Below are 16,827 nucleotides of genomic sequence, written 5' to 3'. Positions count from 1 at the left end.
TGGGCCAAAAAAGAAGGCTTATTAAAAAAAATTCCCCACAAATTACATTCTCCTGTGAAATGGGCCAACATGTGGAGGGCTCTTCCCAGGTCACAGCCAGTCCCCCTACTCTTCAGGCCCTAGGTTTGCGCCAGCAGCTGCCCCGACACGGAGCCTGGGGGAAAGGGCAAGGCCTGCTATTGGGGTGGGGGCTGTACAGAGCACAGTGACCCATGGAGACGGGGTACCCACAGCAGGGTCTTTCTTCAGGGAGCGCTGTGGCAGAACCATCCATGCAAGGCTGAACCAACTACTGCCCTGACACACGTCACCAGCCATCAACGGGGTGTGCTGCACACGGGTTTGTTGGGCTGACAAAGCCAGGTCTCTCAGTGTGGGACACACACACCCCTAGGGATCGCAACATTCACTCAGAAATCCAAGAATTAAAATTACCCAGCATGCAATGATGTTGCTGTTTAATATAAACAAGGACAGGAGCTTCAAAGATGAGCAGCAGCCAGGGGGCTAAGACCATTCTCCTCCCCGGTTAACCACGTCCTGATCACAAGGGGTCTCCACAAGTTCTTTAAGACCATCTGAAATCTTCCTCTGAGCGGGGCCACCACACTGCTCCAAGGCGTGGCCACGCATGCTGCTGGACAGAAGCTCACTGGACATCATCATCATCAAAGAGATCTTCGAAATCTGGCAAGGGAACAGAATCACACGTGACTGGCACACAGGACGAGCAGCTGGGGGCCTCTCCAGCGAGTCTCCGGGAAGCTCGGAGGGACGAAGCAGACTCTGCAGCTCAGCGTTACCCAAGCAGGACTCAGAGCCCGGGGGCAGTGCCGCCGGCCCTGCATCTCGAATCTTGCCGTTATTTAGTAGAATCAAGAAAAAACTAAGCCGGCGCCGCGGCTCACTAGGCTAATCCTCCGCCTAGTGGCGCCGGCACACCGGGTTCTAGTCCCGGTCGGGGCGCCGGATTCTGTCCCGGTTGCCCCTCTTCCAGGCCAGCCCTCTGCTGTGGCCAGGGAGTGCAGTGGAGGATGGCCCAGGTGCTTGGGCCCTGCACCCCATGGGAGACCAGGAAAAGCACCTGGCTCCTGGCTCCTGCCATCGGATCAGCACGGCGCGCCGACCGTGGCGGCCATTGGAGGGTGAACCAACGGCAATGGAAGACCTTTCTCTCTGTCTCTCTCTCTCTCACTGTCCACTCTGCCTGTCAAAAAAAAAAAAAAAAAAAAAGAAAAAGCTAATGTCGGGGGAGTGGGGGCCACCCACATGGGTACTGAGCACTCTGCACGCGTGGGCAGCCCTGTCTGCTCCAGGAGTGAAAATGCGGGTGGGTGGGTGGGGTCCTGGAGAAGGTGGCAGAGGTGTCACGTCATGTCATGTCACGTCACGTCACAGGCCCTCGAAGGGAGTCTGAGATACAGCCAGGCCTGAGGAAACGCAGCAAACTCACCGTGCGCTTGCTGCTCCGGGTGAGCAGGGTCACAGCTGTGTTGCCCTGTCCTATTGTTCTGCCTTCCAAATTCCCTGCCCTGGGCAAGTGCTCCTTTCACAGTGGGGAAAACAAAGACTAAGAGCCCATTTGTACGTGCTGTGCACTGAAGCCCTGCGGGAGCCTGACTCCTCAGTGGTCAGAGCAGGGCCAGGTCTGCACCCAGCCCTGCACCACAGCCCTCCCGGGGAAGGCAGTGCCCCTGACCCGTCTCTGGCCACTGCACAGGGACTGCACAGGGACGTGCTCCACGCCCTCGTGCCTCCTGACCTCTGCCCAGCACCCACGCCTCGGGCACTGCACACACCATGAGGCCCCCGGGAGCTGGCACACCTCTGCTGTGCTCCAAGGCCCAACACCACCACTCCACCGGGCCCTCCTTGTGGTTCTACACTGCCAGCTGCCACCACTGGCTCAAACATGAGAGAAAAGTACGTCTTACTGTGGTAAGAGCTTCGGTGCCCAGCGGAGGCCTGGGCAGAAGCCCCACCCCTCAGGGTGGCCGGCTTCCTCTACATGGGGTTGGCATGGCCTCCGGGACAGCACACTGCAGGAGCCTGGCCAGCAGGCAGGCAGCAGCTGCCCAGTCGTCTCCATCCCTTCCCTTCCTGGCCGCTGCTCCGACGGGAACGCCCCTCAGCTGCCCATGCAGAGCGCTCACCCAGCAGGTCAGGCCGGGTCCTCTCAGACACTTCCCATCAGAGATCCCGGGCTGTCTGCAAATCACAAGCACTCCAACCTCGAAATGGCCGCTCCCTCCAAACCGAGGGGCTGGCAGAGAGGAGAGGGCCGCTGAAGGCCATCAGTCGTGGTGTCGCTCGTGCCGCGTGGGAATCGCACCACTCTGCCCACCTCGGAGCCGCTCGGGTGGCCCTGCCCGGCCCGGGCGCTCCCAAAGGCAGCGCTGGAGCACAGTGCGCTGTGCCAGGCTCTCCCCGTGGGCGCAGCACCCTTCTCTCCACACCCTCGGCTCAAGGTCACTTCCCCCAGCTCTGACGCCAGGTGTGGCCATCAGGGTGCTGCCTCAGAAGACGGCCCCGAATTTAGCAGCCTGGCTTGTCTCCTTGGGCAAGGACACCCTGACATCAGCCAGACAGACCAGCGAGGCCTCGGGGCTTTAAAGAGTCTTAGCTAAGTTAGAAACCAAGGAGGCCAGACCACGTCCCAGCTGCGCCTAACCAATGACAAAAGGTGTTTGTAGGGCGAGCACTTGTGGCTGAAGGATGACGGAGGGGGAGCAATGCCGCTGCTGTCCGGAGGAGCCGGCCTGCGGTGTGCTCACACGGAACCCTCAGCAGAGAGTGGAGGCGCCTACGGGGACAAGGCCCCGCCACCCCGCGGAGAGGAGAGGTGCTCCTCCAGTGTCTGAAGGGTACACAGGTCCACTTTCTAACTGCCTGAGTGGTGAGACTTCACCCACGCTCCAAATCCCAGATGGCTGTGTGTCCACGGCCTCGTCCAGAGGCTGGGGCAGGACGAGAGCCGGAGGGCAGCTGCGGCCGAGCTGAGGCAGCTGTGGGTTCGAGAATCCAGGCGGGCAAACAGGTGTGGCCGGGGAGAGGGAGGGAAGAAAGAGACCTCAGGAGACGGCAGGGGCCAGAGCGCCAGACCGGGCTCCGCAGGCCCCACCCGCGATCTCGGGTGTCCACAGGCGACGCCAACCCCTGCTGAACTTCACCACGGATGGGGCTGGGAGCCACGCCTGCCAGGGAAGCCGGCATCGTCACTGCACACGCCGCGCTGTATTCCAGACCGGCCCAGGGCCCGGGCATCACTGCCATGTGACCCAATACTCCCGTCACAAAGCTTCCGGCTGCGCGGAAGAAACCCCGCGTGGGCCCGGGCCCCTTACCGTTGAAGAAGTCTGCGTGAACAGCCTTCTCGTTGGCGGCCAGGTCCATGAGGAGCCCGGTGCTGCCTCCGGCCTGCGGGGGAGGTGGGAAGCTGTCAGGTGCATCCCAGGGCAGGCGCTAGGCGTGCCAGCGCCACACCGCCTGCGGGGAGCAGTCACTGGCTGGCACGGAGCACGCTCGAGCTGGAGTGAATGCTAGCTCCACGCAGAGGACGCGGTGGGTGTGGGAGGGACGGGACAGGCCATCAGCGTCTCCTGATTTCCCGCATTCCGGCAGCCTCCTCTGCTCCTACCAAGGGCGTGCGTGGCCCTAGGTGCCCCTTCTTCTCTAAACCTCAGACGTCCAGGCTCGGGTGCAGCCGCCAGAGGTCAAGGGCGGAGCAGCTGAGTCTGATGGCTGCTCTGGGTGCCCCCACCCCCACCCTCCTGAGCAGCAGCCCTGAGGTTCCGGAGGGGCTCCCCTCACGAGACCCAACACGGCCACGACTCCAGGGCTGGCGAGCCAGGCGGCCACCCAAGCCGGGGCGCCTGGATCCGGGTTAGTCACCCAGTGACGGTGGAACCCGGCCTCCCGGGACCCCCAGCCCAGGGCCTGCTGCTTCGGCCCGGCTCTGCGGTTCCCGGGGCTGCTCGCTTGGTGCTCAGGTCCTGGGCATCTCGCCCCATCCCTCCGAGCCCCTCCCCCGCTGACCGCTGAGTTGAGTGGGTGCCCGCCGTCCACCCTCACCCCCGCACCCGCGCTCAGTGACCCTGCGGAGCGCCGACCGTGGCTGCGCGCTCCCTGGGGGAGAAGCCGGGTCCGTGCGCTCTCGTCCCGAGCGGGGTGCGAGGGGCCCCTCCTCCGTCGGTTCCCTGCCCACCGCCTCCCGCTCCCCCTCCCTGAGTGACCAGCGGCGCGGGCTCCCGCCAGGCGGCCTCCCTCGGGCCTCCAGCACCGGGCGGCACGACCGGCCCGCAAGCCGCGGGGGTGCCCTTCTGCGGGGCGCCCGTGCCTCTGCTGTGCTTGGCGGGCCCCGCGTCCCAGCACCTCCGGGCCGCTGAGCGCGGGGCCCCGCGGGGCCGGACGGCTGCACAGGGGACCCGGGCAGGGGGCGAGGCGCGGGACCTCCAGCGGGGCGACGCCCCCGGCGGCCTCCTCAGCACCCACGGGAGTCCCCCGCCCCGCGTCCCGGCAGAGCGCTCGCCGCCCCCGGACGCCCGGCGGCGTCTCTGCCCGGAGCAGGGACCCTGCGGGCCCGCGGCGTCCCGGGGGCTCGGGCGGCGCCGCCGACAAGCCAGCACGGCCTCCGCCCACCTCGTCCAGGTCCACGTAGGGCCCGGCGCCCTCAGGAAACATCTCGTCCACCGCCGGCTTCATCTCGGCTCTGCAGCGCTCTCGGCCCACTTCCGGCCCGCAGGCCACATCCGGTGCGCGCCTGCCCGGCAGCTCTAGGCGCCGGAGGATCGCGACTCTATGGTCGTGCCGGCCGGCCCCGCCTCCAGCCCCGCCTGTCAATCAGGGTGGGCTGCGCGTGCAGCGGCCGCCGTGCTGGCGCGCGGCCGCGGTTTGTTCCGGGAGGGCGGGCGCCTGCTTGGTTTACTGGGGCCTCCTGGTGGGCGGGGGTCGCCCACAGACTGGGCCAGGGAAGTGGTCAGCGCGGAGGCAGCCAGGGCTGTAGGCACAGCTCTGAGCCATAGGTAAGCTTGGGGTCGGGTGGGGTGAGAGCCAGGGTGGCTCCAGGGGACAGGGAACGTGGCCAGGGGGACAGAGCCGGGCGAGGAGAAGTGCACGCCCCTGGCTGCGGGAGCCTCGGCCACCTGGTGACCCACGTGGCTCCATAGCCGTGTCCGAGCCGGTCAATGAACTGTCACTTGCTGGTGGCCAAGAGAAGCCACCCAATGCGTCAGTTTCTCCCCAGCTGGCAGGGCTGTGAGTGACAGGGGTGAGTGACAGGGTGTGAGTGACAGGGGTGAGTGACAGGGGTGTGAGTGACGGGGGTGTGAGTGACAGGGGTGAGTGACAGGGTGTGAGTGACAGGGGTGAATGACAGGGTGTGAGTGACAGGGGTGTGAGTGATGGGGGTGTGAGTGACAGGGGTGAGTGACAGGGTGTGAGTGACAGGGTGTGAGTGACGGGGTGACAGGGTGTGAGTGACAGGGTGTGAGTGACGGGGTGACAGGGTGTGAGTGACAGGGTGTGAGTGACAGGGGTGACAGGATGTGAGTGACAGGGGTGAGTGACGGGGTGTGAGTGAAGGGGTGTGAGTGACAGGGGTGAGTGACAGGGTGTGAGTGACGGGGTGTGTGAGTGACAGGGGTGTGTGAGTGACAGGGCTGTGAGTGACAGGGCTGTGAGTGGCGGGGTGTGAGTGACGGGGTGTGAGTGACAGGAGTGGGTGACAGGGGTGACAGGGTGTGGGTGACAGGGGTGACAGGGTGTGAGTGACGGGGTGAGTGACAGGGTGTGAGTGACAGGGTGTGAGTGACAGGGGTGTGTGAGTGACAGGGTGTGAGTGACAGGGGTGAGTGACAGGGGTCTGGGTGACAGGGTGTGAGTGATAGGGGTGTGAGTGACAGGGGTGTGAGTGACAGGGGTGTGTGAGTGACAGGGTGTGAGTGGCAGGGGTGTGAGTGACAGAGTGTGCATGACAGGGGTCTGAGTGACAGGGTGTGCGTGACAGGGGTGTGAGTGACAGGGTGTGAGTGACAGGGGTGAGTGACGGGTGAGTGACAGGGGTGTGAGTGACAGGGGTGTGAGTGATGGGGTGTGAGCGACAGGTGAGTGATGGGGTGTGAGTGACACGGGTGTGAGTGACAGAGTCTGAGTGGCAGGGGTGTGTGATGGATGTGACAGGGTGTGAGTGACAGGGGTGTGAGTGACGGGGTGTGTGATGGGTGTGACAGGGTGTGAGTGATGGGGTGTGAGTGACAGGGTGTGAGTGACAGGGGTGAGTGACAGGGGTGTGAGTGACAGGGGTGAGTGACAGGGGTGTGAGTGACAGGGGTGTGAGTGACAGGGGTCTGAGTGGCAGGGGTGTGTGATGGATGTGACAGGGTGTGAGTTGCAGGCTCCCAGGGTCCACTAGGCTTGCACACCTTGCGTGCAGGGGGCTTCCGCCCTTCTAGCCCACCCCTGGGGTCCGGCCATGTCCCCACCCCCACCCCTCCACTCCCCCAGGGCTGCCCGGGGCGACAGCCGCTCCCCCTGCTGCCCTGAGTGCCCTCCCTGCTGCTCCCTGCAGTGGGCTCTGTGCCAGCGAGGCCGCCCCAGCATGGGGACAGCGGCCTTGAGGCTGGCGGTTCCAGGCGTCTGCTGCCAGGTGTCCTTGCCTCAACCCTGGGGAGGCTGCCGCCCCCTGCCTCTGGGCCACACCGCCAGCCGGGCGCCCTGGTCAAGGGCTTCGTGCGTGGCACCGGAGCGCAGCTGCATCTGGAAAGCAAGCCCTGGCGCGCTCACGTTCTCCCGGTAGGACTTTATTGGGTGCGAGGCTGGGCCCAGCCCCGTGGAGGGATCCCGCGCCCCGGGAGGTGGACAGTGCCGGCCAGGGCTCAGTCCTCCTGGTAGGGGACGTGGAAGCCCAGGGTGGTGCCCAGGGGGAAGTGTGCGAAGAAGGTGCGCGCCAGGTCCTCGAGCTGGGGGTAGGCGCCCAGGGCCTGCAGCTGCTGCACGTAGTTCCAGAAGTCCGACGTGGAGAACGGCCAGTAGGGCATGGCCGGCGGCTCTGCGTAGGGGTCTGAAAGACAGGGCGCAGGGCCTGGGCCCTCCTGGGCCAGCCAGGGGCAGCGGGGGCAGCGGCTCTGGCCCTTGGGGAGAGAGGAGGCCTGTCCAGGGCGGGGTGGGGGGCATTGTCCACACTGGGCTGGACTGCAGGGAGGAGGGTGGAGTTAGGGGCGCTGCTGGGGGACCTGTGTAGGAAAGGCTGCAGCCGAGCCGGGGCCACCGTCCAGGATCTCCCCCTGGGCCTGCTGTGCTCCGGGTAGGAGGCCGCCGGCGCCCTACCCCCATCCTCCCGCCCCGCCTGGGCAGAGCCCTGCTGCACAGAAAGACCCTACCTTCCTGCTCCTGCAGCGGCCTGGCCCCTGTGGGGAGAGGGAGGGCCGTCAGCCGCCCGCCCCCACACCACCCTGCCCTGGGCACAGGACCAGGTCCCATCAGCCCCGCCCAGCCCCTCACCTGCCAGGGGTCCCAGCAGGAGGCAGAGGGCCAGCCCAGGCACCAGGCAGGACCACATCTTCCCAGGTGGTGATCCGGTGCACCTGCAGCAGAGGGGGCGACCCAGGGCGAGGGCTGGGAGCGCACCCCCCACCAGAGCAGCACCTTCCCCTGCCCCGACGTGGGGGCACTCGGGGACACGGCGTGGTGCGTCCTGACCCCCACGTAGGGCTGAGAGCCCGAGCCGGGGCCGCCCGCCCGCCCCAGGCCACGGCTCACCTCTCAGGGGCCGCCCTGCTGCCCGCCTGCCCGTCCGCGGCCCGGATGGGGTGGCCGCCCGCGCGCAGGCTGCTCTTTATACAGGGCTGGGGACCAGGACGGAAGCGCGTGGCTGGAGCCCGGGCCGCTCGCTTCGTGCCCACCGGGGGCGGGGGCGGCCTCCGTGCCCTTTGGGAAGCTGAGCCAGGACCCGAGCAGAGAAAAACATCTTCTCACGGCCGCTCCTGAAACTGCTGGACTGAGTTCAGTGTCGGCGCTTGGAACGCGGCCGACTTCCACTCCCCACGGACGCGGTCGGAGCCGGAGGCCGGGCTGGCTGCTGCCCCCTCCCCGGAGCTGCGTGGAGCAGGACGCCCCCACCCCGGGAAACACCTGCACCCAGGCTCGGGCCGGGCCGCCGAGCAGGCGCGGTGGGGCCCAGCTGGGCTCTGTCTCGGGACACCGCAGCCAGCAGCGGGGCTGTGCGGGGCCCAGGGGCTCTCCCAGTAGGTGCAGCCTCGTGGTCCCGCCCCAGATCCCCTCCCCCATGGCCGTCCGGGCACCCCGTGTCCAGAGAGGGAGCCCCAGGGTCTCCAAGGGCGCAGGGGGCTTCCTCACCCCCGCGTTCTCTGAATCGGGGCCCAAAGTCCCCGGCCTCATCTCGCGTCCCCACACGTGCCCAGCGTGGTGATGGGGACTCGCTGTTGCCCATGCCCGGGAGCCGCCACCTGTGCGAGCACGCGGCCGCCCGCCAGGGGGCGGTGTTGCATTCGGAGGGGGACCGAGACCCCCCCCAACCCCCACCCGTACCCTCCCACCTCCACCCTCCCCTGCCCCCACCCCGCCAGGGCTCGGTGGGAGGAGCCCCAGCGCTCAGAGCCTGGGGAGAGCCAGGGACAGTCCCTTCCCAGCGCTCTGCGTCCGTCCCTTAGCAGCCAGGCCTCCGAGGGTGGTTTGAAAACACAGCTGCGGTGTTAGACAAGTGAACCAAAATGTCTCATCCACGCGGCTTTCCGCAGGATCCTGGAAGTAGTAGGTAGTGATGGTGTGAGGTGGACGTGTGTGTGTGTGTGTGTGAGTGTATTTGTATATGTTTGTGTCGATGTGTGTATGTGATTGTGTTTTTGTGCGTATGTGCACATGTGTATATGTGATGTGGGTGTATTTGTGTATGTGTGCATGTGATGTGTGTTTTTGTTTGTGTGTATGTGTGTATTCGATGTGTGTATGTACATATGTGTATGTGATGTGTATATATGTGTATCTTTGTGTGTATGTGATGTTTGTGTGTCTGTGTATATGTATGTGTGTGTGATGTGTATATGTGTATGTGTGATGTGTGTACATGTGATGTATATGTGTGTGATGTATGTGTATGTGTGTGCACGTATGTGCATGTGTGATGTGTATATGTGTATGTGTGATGTGTGTATGTGTGTACGTGTGATGTGTATGTGTGTGATGTGTGTATATATGTGTATGTATGTGTGCACGTGTGTGTATGTGTGTGATGTGTATATGTGTATGTGTGATGTGTATGTGTGTGATGTATGTGTGTATGTATGTGTGCATGTGTGTATGTGCGTGATGTGTATATGTGTATGTGTGATGTGTGTATGTGTGTACGTGTGATGTGTATATGTGTGATGTATGTGTGTATATATGTGTATGTATATATGTATGTGTGTATGTGTGTGATGTGTATATGTGTATGTGTGATGTGTGTACATGTGACGTGTATGTGTGTGATGTATGTGTGTATATGTGTGTATGTATGTGTGCACATGTGTGTATGTGTGTGATGTGTGTACGTGTGATGTGTATGTGTGTGATGTATGTGCGCATGTATGTGTGCATGTGTGTGATGTGTATATGTGTATGTGTGATGTGTGTACGTGTGTACGTGTGATGTGTATATGTGTGATGTATGTGTGTATATATGTGTATGTATATGTGTGTGCATGTGTGTATGTGTGATGTGTGTATGTGTGTGCGTGTGATATGTATATGTGTGATGTATGTGTGTATGTATACGTGTGTGTGTGTGATGTGTCTATGTGTATGTGTTTCCTTCCCGTTAGATGCCTGTGTGAGGGGGCTTCAGACAGGTCCCGGGGGTCAGCCATTGGGCCTAGCGGCCGAGGCACCCACCTGCCGCACCACAGAGCCGGCTTTGAGTCTGATGCAGCTTCCTGACGCAGAGCTGGGAGGCACAGTGATGCCCAGGTGGCCGGTGGGGGAGGGGGCTTGGACTGAGCTCTGGCTCCGGGCCCCAGCCCCGGGCGTTGCAGGAATTTGGGGAGTGAACCAAACCAGTGGATGGCGGTTCTGTCTGCCTCTCTCCCTCTCAGATAACCAGGTAGAAGTTTTTGAAGTTCATGGAAAATGGATGCCAAGAAAAAAATCTATGCATAGATTAAATATTCTACACCAAAGTAAACTTAATGGATTTTTAAGGTTTATTTATGTATCCACTTGAAAGTTAGAGTTACACAAAGAGAGGAAGAGAGGGGGAGGGAACTTCCATCCACTGGTTCACCCCCCAAATGGCTGCAATGGCCTGGGTTTGTCCAGGCCGGAGCCAGGGGCCAGGCGCTTCCTCCAGGTCTCCCACGCGGGTGCGGGGCCCAGGACTCTGGCATCCTCCACTGCTCTCCCAGGCCCCAGCAGAGAGCTGGGTGGGAAGTGGAGCAGCCGGGACTCCAGCCAAGTGTCGTATGGGATGCTGGCCCTGCAGGCGGGGCTTTAACCGCTACGCCACAGCCTAACTTCTCATGGTTTTTCCACCAACTGTGTGACGGGCCCCAGGGTTTGACTTACTGTGTTGGTCCGTTGAGGGCAACGCCAGCAATGGCTCCATTACTCCTCACCCCAGCTGCCATGCTGGGCCGACTGCCCGGCTCCGCGGCAGCCCCCGGCCGCCCCCACTGCCGTCCCGGTGCCCTGGCCACTCGGCCTGTCTGGCCCGGGCCCAGCCACAAGCAGGAGCAAAGGCCTCACCCTGGGCTGGCGCGGAGGCCCCCCGATGACGCTGAAAACACAGGGCTCTGTCTGGCCCCTCACCCAGGGTCTCATTCAGGAGCTCGAGGGCCAGCCCTGGAATCTGCATTTCTAACGCATTTGCAGGGTGGCTGAGTGGGCCGGGCCGGAGTTGAGAGCCAGGGTGTGAAGGCACAGCTCAGGGGTGGCTGCAGTGGGGCCTCACGCAAAGGTGGGGCGTGCCCAGCCCGCTAAGGTGCAGGCCCAGGCAGCAGGTCCAGGGGTCCGGGCAATCTCGCAGGTGACTGCACTGAAGCTGGGCTGGCCCCTGCCCTGCACAGCGCTCCTGCTTGGGCTGCCCAAGGTCGGTCTTGCTGGACCAAGGGGCTGCGGAGCACCGTGTTAGAAAAGATAAGGCGGTCTCTGGCACCCCCTGGTGGTAGAACTAGGTGTGGCCTGTTCTGAGCCCCTGGGAGCCACCACCTCTGCTCTCTCTCCATCCAGGGTAGGCCCACCTGGTCATTGTCCTCTGAGCTGTCCCAAAACAAGCACAGATGTCCACTCCTGATTTAAAATCCTAAATCCACAGGTCCCCGGGGACTTGGGCTCCACGTCCCCTCTTCCTGCAGCCGCCATCAGCCCAGCTGCCCACCATGGTGTGGGTTCTGGACAAGTCCACGCGGCTTATGGTCTGGCCTCCACCCCCCAGCCCCGGGCTCTGGCTGCTGACCCCTCCTCAGGGTCCACCATGGCCCCTAGGATGGGCCCAGCTCCTTCAGTGGGGCCTCCGAGTCTCTGCCCAGCGCCCGCCCTCCCCCTGCGGCCGAGGCCTCCCTGCCAGCACCCAGCCCTGTCACTCTGCCCTGGCTCCTTGGTCTCAACTAGATCCCACCTGGCCCTGTTCCTGCAGCTCCCTGTGAGCGCCTGGGGGTCCCGGGGCCTGGCCCGTCCAGGCGTGGGTGGGCAGGGCTTGGCGAGGGGCTGGTGCATGGCCGGGTTTGTGTGTGGAAACATCCTGCCGTCCTGGCCGAACCCCAGGTCACGCAAACCCATCCCCCTTCACTCTGATCTGCTCAGTGGCCCTGCCCCCCGCCGCAGAAGGGGCCACCTGCCCCTGACCCCACAGGGGCGGGGCTGCATTCGGTGTCACCACCTTTGCTCACACCCCCAGGTTCACTGCTGTAGTAAAAGAACGTAACTGAGTATCATGAAAGCCGCAGCACCTGGAAGAAACGCTGGTGAGAGCTGTTTGCCAGCAGGCCAGGAGCCCCAGGGCCGGCTGCCTGGGCCGAGGGCTGGTTCTGGCTCAGGGGCCTGAGGGCCGCAGTGCAGGCCTGGCGGCCTCCTGCTGCCCCGGCCTCAGGCGCTGGCTCCCTCCTGAGGAGCCTGCCTGGGAACTGGGTCACGCGTTACCGCGAGCCGGCTCCAGGGGGCGCCAGGCTCCCTGGACTCTGGGGACTGTGGGACCCCCCCCCAAAGGGGTCTTCAATGTCACAGGAAGGGGAAAAGAAGCTCCTGGTGCAAGCTGAGTCCCCCCATGGCTGCCACGGCCAGCGGCTGGGCCAGGAGCCAGGAGCTTCTTCCGGGTCTCCTATGGGGGTGCAGGGGCCCGGGCACTTGGGCATCTTCCACTGCTTTCCCAGGCATGTTAGCAGGGAGCTGGCTCAGAAGTGGAGCAGCCAGGACTGGAACAGGCGCCCACATGGGTGCAGGCGTTTCGGGGGGCGGCTTCACTGACAAGAACCCAGTTCGCTCCGGGAGGGGCTTCTCCTGAGACGGGAACCTGGCCGCAGGTGGAGGAGACCCCAGGACCTTCTGCTGGTGCCCACCAGACCTGGGTCTCCAATTCGTGTGTCCCAGATGCTGCCAGAGACTAACTGCACCCCCATTCACCCGTGGCTTTAACAACAGACTCGGCAACCCCCCACCCAGGACACACAGCCCTGCCTGGTCGGGGGCTCCACGCCCAGGTCTGGCTTCAAGCACCGGCCACCAGCCTGGCCCCAGCTGTGGGGCACCTGCCTGGCACCTCAGCACCTTGGTGATGCAGGTCCCAGGTGTGGCCTGAAGGGGAGGAAGGGGACCTGGGCCGGGAGAGACCCCGGTCCCCCAGTGCAGCAGCAGGAGGCACGGACTGTGGGGCCCCCGTCCACCATCCTCTCCAGGGTTTCCAGAGCTCCTTGCCCGGACACTGCAAGACTCAACCACTGCTGTCTTTGCCTGGGCGTGTGCATGTGTGTGCAGTGTGTATGTGTGTGTCGTATGTACTGTGGGTAGTGTGTGTCTGATGCTGAGGCGAGTGGTGTGTATGTATTGTGCATGGGTGCTGGGGCATGGGGTACTACCTGTGCATGGATGTTGGGTGGGTTTTGCATGTGGTGTGTGCACACATGTGTATTACACACGTGGGCGCATTCATTTGTGCATGTGTGCAGAGTGTTGCATTTTGTATGTGGTGTGCATTGTGGTGTTTCTGCACATGTGTGCTGTGTGTGAACTCATGTGCACATGTGTGACATGTGTAGGGCTGGGGTGTGTTGTGTGGGCATGTGTTTACATGTGTGTACTGTGTACGTGTGTGTTATGTGCACGTGTGTACGTGTGAGTCTGCCTGTGCACGTGCCCTGCTGGGGAAGAGAGAAGGAGGCAGGAGCAGGCAAGTGTTGTGGCTGTGGCCCTGGCCCTGCAAGGACCTCTGGACAGGTCTCAGGGCCTGTGAGCCCTGGCTAAGAGGACGGGCGTGTGACCCCGGCTCCTGCCTCAGTTGCCCTTCTGGGGCGCCTGCTGGCCCCTGGCACCGGCTCAGAGGGGCCCCAGGGGAACGGGGGGTTGGGGGAGGGAGGCTGCATGTGGGGGGGGGGGCATCGGCAGGACAGCATGGCAGGAGCCAGGGCCGCGGAACAAGGTGGGCACGGCACATCCCAGGGCAGGTCCGGCCCTCAGTCCCCCGACACGGCCCCTGGCTCACAGCTCTACTGTGCGAGTCTGCCTGAAGTGGTTAGTGGTTGGTGACCCAGGGTCTGGGGCTCACTGGGGGTCATCCCACCTCTGGGGCTTCCTCCCAGCTGTGCCCACTTCACCCGGAGACAGGGCTCCAGCGCCACCACGGCCCATGCCTCCCTCCCTGGCGTCCTGGACCCCCAGCGACTCCATGCCGCCCTTTTCAACCCCCGAGCGTGGGCTGAGGGCAGGGAGCTGACCCCTCCCCCGGGACAGAGCAGGTGTGCACACCTGTCACCTGCCAGTCTCCTGGGAAGGCCTGGGGCGGGGCCTTGCGTCAGCACCAAGGCTGCTGTCCCCCAGGGCCATGGGGCTCAGGTGCATGTGCACCCAGGGCCGCCCTGTGAGCCCGGGGGACAGGGGGGCTGCAGGGGGCGGGGCTGTCCACTGCGCAGGCGTCAAACACAGGAAAGCGGGGGCTCTCCACCTGCTGCTTTGGGAAGACCCCGCGGGGAGACTGAGATGCAGCGAGGCCAGGGCAGCTCGGACAATCACTCAAAGCACCTGCAGCTGGGTCTGCGCAGCTTCCAGGCCACTCACTGAGCCGGGGGGGGGGGGGGACGGGGAAGGGAGGGAGCCGCAGGGGTCCCTGGCCGGGGAAGCCCCCACCGCGCAGGGCTCTGCCCTTCCACAGCCAACCAAGCCCAGCAGAGGCTCACAGGCAGCCCCAGGGGAGGGGCCAGTCCTGGGTGTTCAGCAAGTGGGCATCAGGACCCCAAAAGTGAGAGGTGCAGTCACTCACCCAGGTGGTTTGTCCCTGGCAACCTCTCTTCCCAAGAACAAGTGGAGGAGGGGCTGGCCACAGTCAGCCCACTGGACACACCGCTGCCCACCCCCTGCCTGCCCACCTGGCTCTCCTGGGCCCCTGCAGGACCTGTGCACCACGACGCCCGTCAGGGGCAGGGTGCCTGGGCACACGGGGCGCGGGCAGGCCAGGCCTGCTCTCAGTCCTGCCACACAGAGCCCTGCTAGGCACAGGCTCTCCCAGGGCTGACCCTCCTCAGCCTGCCTCCTTCCAGGCACCCTGAGACCACACCCACACTGAGACCATGCCCACCAGAGACCACGCCCACCTGAGACCACGCCCAGGCTAACCCAGCTTTCTACCAACTCCTTGGTCTCAAAGCCCCCCCCCCCCACACACACACGCTTTTCCTGGAATACAGTGGGGAAGGTGTGACTCCCAGGGTTGGAGGAGGTACAAGACCCTCCCCAGGGCCCGGGGCCTTGCCAGGCCTGGTGTGGGGCTGGGGAGGGCCCTGGGGTGACCTGGAGGAGGGGAGTGTGGGGGAGGAGGGTGGCCGGGCGGGAGGGGCAGGTGGCTCGGACGGATGGGGTCAGCGATGTCACAGCCCCTGGCGTCACCTCCGTTTATCCTGGGCTTACTCAGGGCAGCGTGCACCTCTGGGGCCACAGAGTGACCTCTGGGCCCCCAGAGGGTCCCTTTTCAGACCCCTGCTGTCCATTAGGGAGGCCACGCCCCCAGGCCCGCCCTCAGCTTGGCTGGACTGGCTTCTCTCTCCAACAGCCAGGGGGACACCCCAGCGAGTGAGGGAACCAGCAAGGCCTCCGCCACGCTCCCCCCCTCCCCAGGGAGGAGGGGCCAGACCAGAGCCTCGTGAAGGTCATTCCAGGCTCTGACTGTGACCTTGGGGGACCAAGTCTGCTGGAGCCCACGCAGGCCCTCTTGGCACTGTGGGGCTAGGAGAAACCAGGTGTGGCTGGAGGGGCCCTGAGTGATTGGCGGCTGGCACTGCCAATGGCGCGCCCCCTGTGGTCGGCAGGGGCCTGGCTGGTGGCAGACACTGAACCCCCCTCCCCACCCCAGGCAGGGCCCGGATTCCAGAACCTGCCAAGCCAAGCCAGGCCTCTAATTGCACGGGGAGACCAGGCTGGGCCGTTCCCTGCCGCCTGAAGCCGGTCTATTGTCCGCCCCATTCACAGCGCATAAAAGCCGAATTGATGGGAACCTTGGCTGCTAGTGCTTCTCAGCCCGGCTGAGGCGCCGGGCAGCGCACCCCCATCCCACCGCTGCCTGCCCCCTTGAGGGTTTCTGCTGGGGGCCTCCCCGCCCCATAGACCCCACCACCACCACCCCCACAGACCCCACCCCTCCTCCCTCTGATTAGGGAGCCTCCCCGCCCCCCCACAGACCCCCACCCCTCCTCCCTCTGACTCAGGGGCCTCCCCACCCCCCACAGACCCCACCCCTCCTCCCTCTGATTAGGGAGCCTCCCTGCCCCTCCACAGACCCTACCCCCCTCCTCCCTCTGAATCAGGGGCCTCTCCACCCCCCACAGACCCCACCCCCTCCTCCCTCTGACTCTCTGGCTCTGGTGGGAATAGGATTGAAAGTGCCGGCTGCCGATCCCAGACTCTGGATTTGTCCCTTATCCAGGAAGCAGGGACTGAGGGCTGTGGCGCAGGGTCCGCAGGGGCCCGGCTGCTCCCGGTGAGAGGGCTGGTGGCTCCCTGCAGCCCACCCTGAGGCCGCCCAGGGGACGTTCACCCACTCTCAGGCCAAGCCTGGGGGAAGCCTAACCATCATCACAGCCCCTCCGTCTCCCCTCCGCTCTCCTCCCCCTCTCCCCTCCCTCTCCCTTCTCCCTGTGCTGCACCTGCCAGGCCCCTGTGTGGTAGAGTCCCTCCTCCTTTCGGCACCCTGGGTCTCGGGGGGCGGCGGCTCGCCGGTGCAGCCCTTCTGTGCCAGGCACGTTCGGCTGTATCTCCAGCCTCTGTGGCACCGCGGGTCAGCATAGCCCAGGCACGGGCCCCCGGGGCAGCCTCCAAGGTGAGGAGCCAGGATCCTGGATCCCGGTGAGGGGCCGGGGTCACTGCCTGTGAACCTCTGCTGGGCCGCGTGCCACTTGCTGCCGTGCCGAGGTGCGGGGGCCGGGAGTGGCCAGCCAGAGGCTGCTGCCCAGTGGCCGTCCCAGGTGAGTCTGTCCACGTGAACCACGGCGCATGCCAGGCAAACAGGGACGTGCTGATCTGATGGAGGCGTCCCCCATGTGACAAACCCCAGGGGCCATGGAGCCCAAGTTTCTGCAGTGCATCCGCCTCCCCCTAGGTGGTGTCGCGGTGCCGCCCTGCGAGGTCCCAGGTAGAGGCACC

General features: G+C 64.3%; 2 protein-coding genes across 2 annotated transcripts; both read right to left on the bottom strand.

The window, feature by feature from the left end:
- Positions 1-441: 441 nt before the first annotated feature.
- COPS9 (COP9 signalosome subunit 9) lies at positions 442-4,721 on the bottom strand. Its single transcript, XM_051840757.2, has 3 exons — positions 4,639-4,721; positions 3,345-3,417; positions 442-687 (listed from the first exon to the last, which is right to left on the bottom strand). The coding sequence occupies exons 1-3, from the start codon at positions 4,699-4,701 to the stop codon at positions 650-652; spliced, it is 174 nt and encodes a 57-aa protein (XP_051696717.1). The 5' UTR covers positions 4,702-4,721; the 3' UTR covers positions 442-649.
- A 2,060-nt stretch (positions 4,722-6,781) lies between these two features.
- OTOS (otospiralin) lies at positions 6,782-8,494 on the bottom strand. The gene is made up of 5 exons (XM_070069941.2): positions 8,353-8,494; positions 7,756-7,985; positions 7,498-7,580; positions 7,377-7,403; positions 6,782-7,057 (listed from the first exon to the last, which is right to left on the bottom strand). Exons 3-5 carry the CDS (start codon positions 7,553-7,555, stop codon positions 6,873-6,875), a joined length of 270 nt encoding a protein of 89 aa, XP_069926042.1. The 5' UTR covers positions 7,556-7,580; positions 7,756-7,985; positions 8,353-8,494; the 3' UTR covers positions 6,782-6,872.
- Between the last annotated feature and the right edge of the window lie 8,333 nt (positions 8,495-16,827).

Source organism: Oryctolagus cuniculus, chromosome 3 (genome assembly GCF_051225735.1).
Source record: "Oryctolagus cuniculus isolate XC-2025 breed Fujian yellow rabbit chromosome 3, ASM5122573v1, whole genome shotgun sequence".
Classification (NCBI taxonomy): Eukaryota; Metazoa; Chordata; class Mammalia; order Lagomorpha; family Leporidae; genus Oryctolagus; species Oryctolagus cuniculus.
This window is presented reverse-complemented; position numbering and strand designations above follow the sequence as displayed.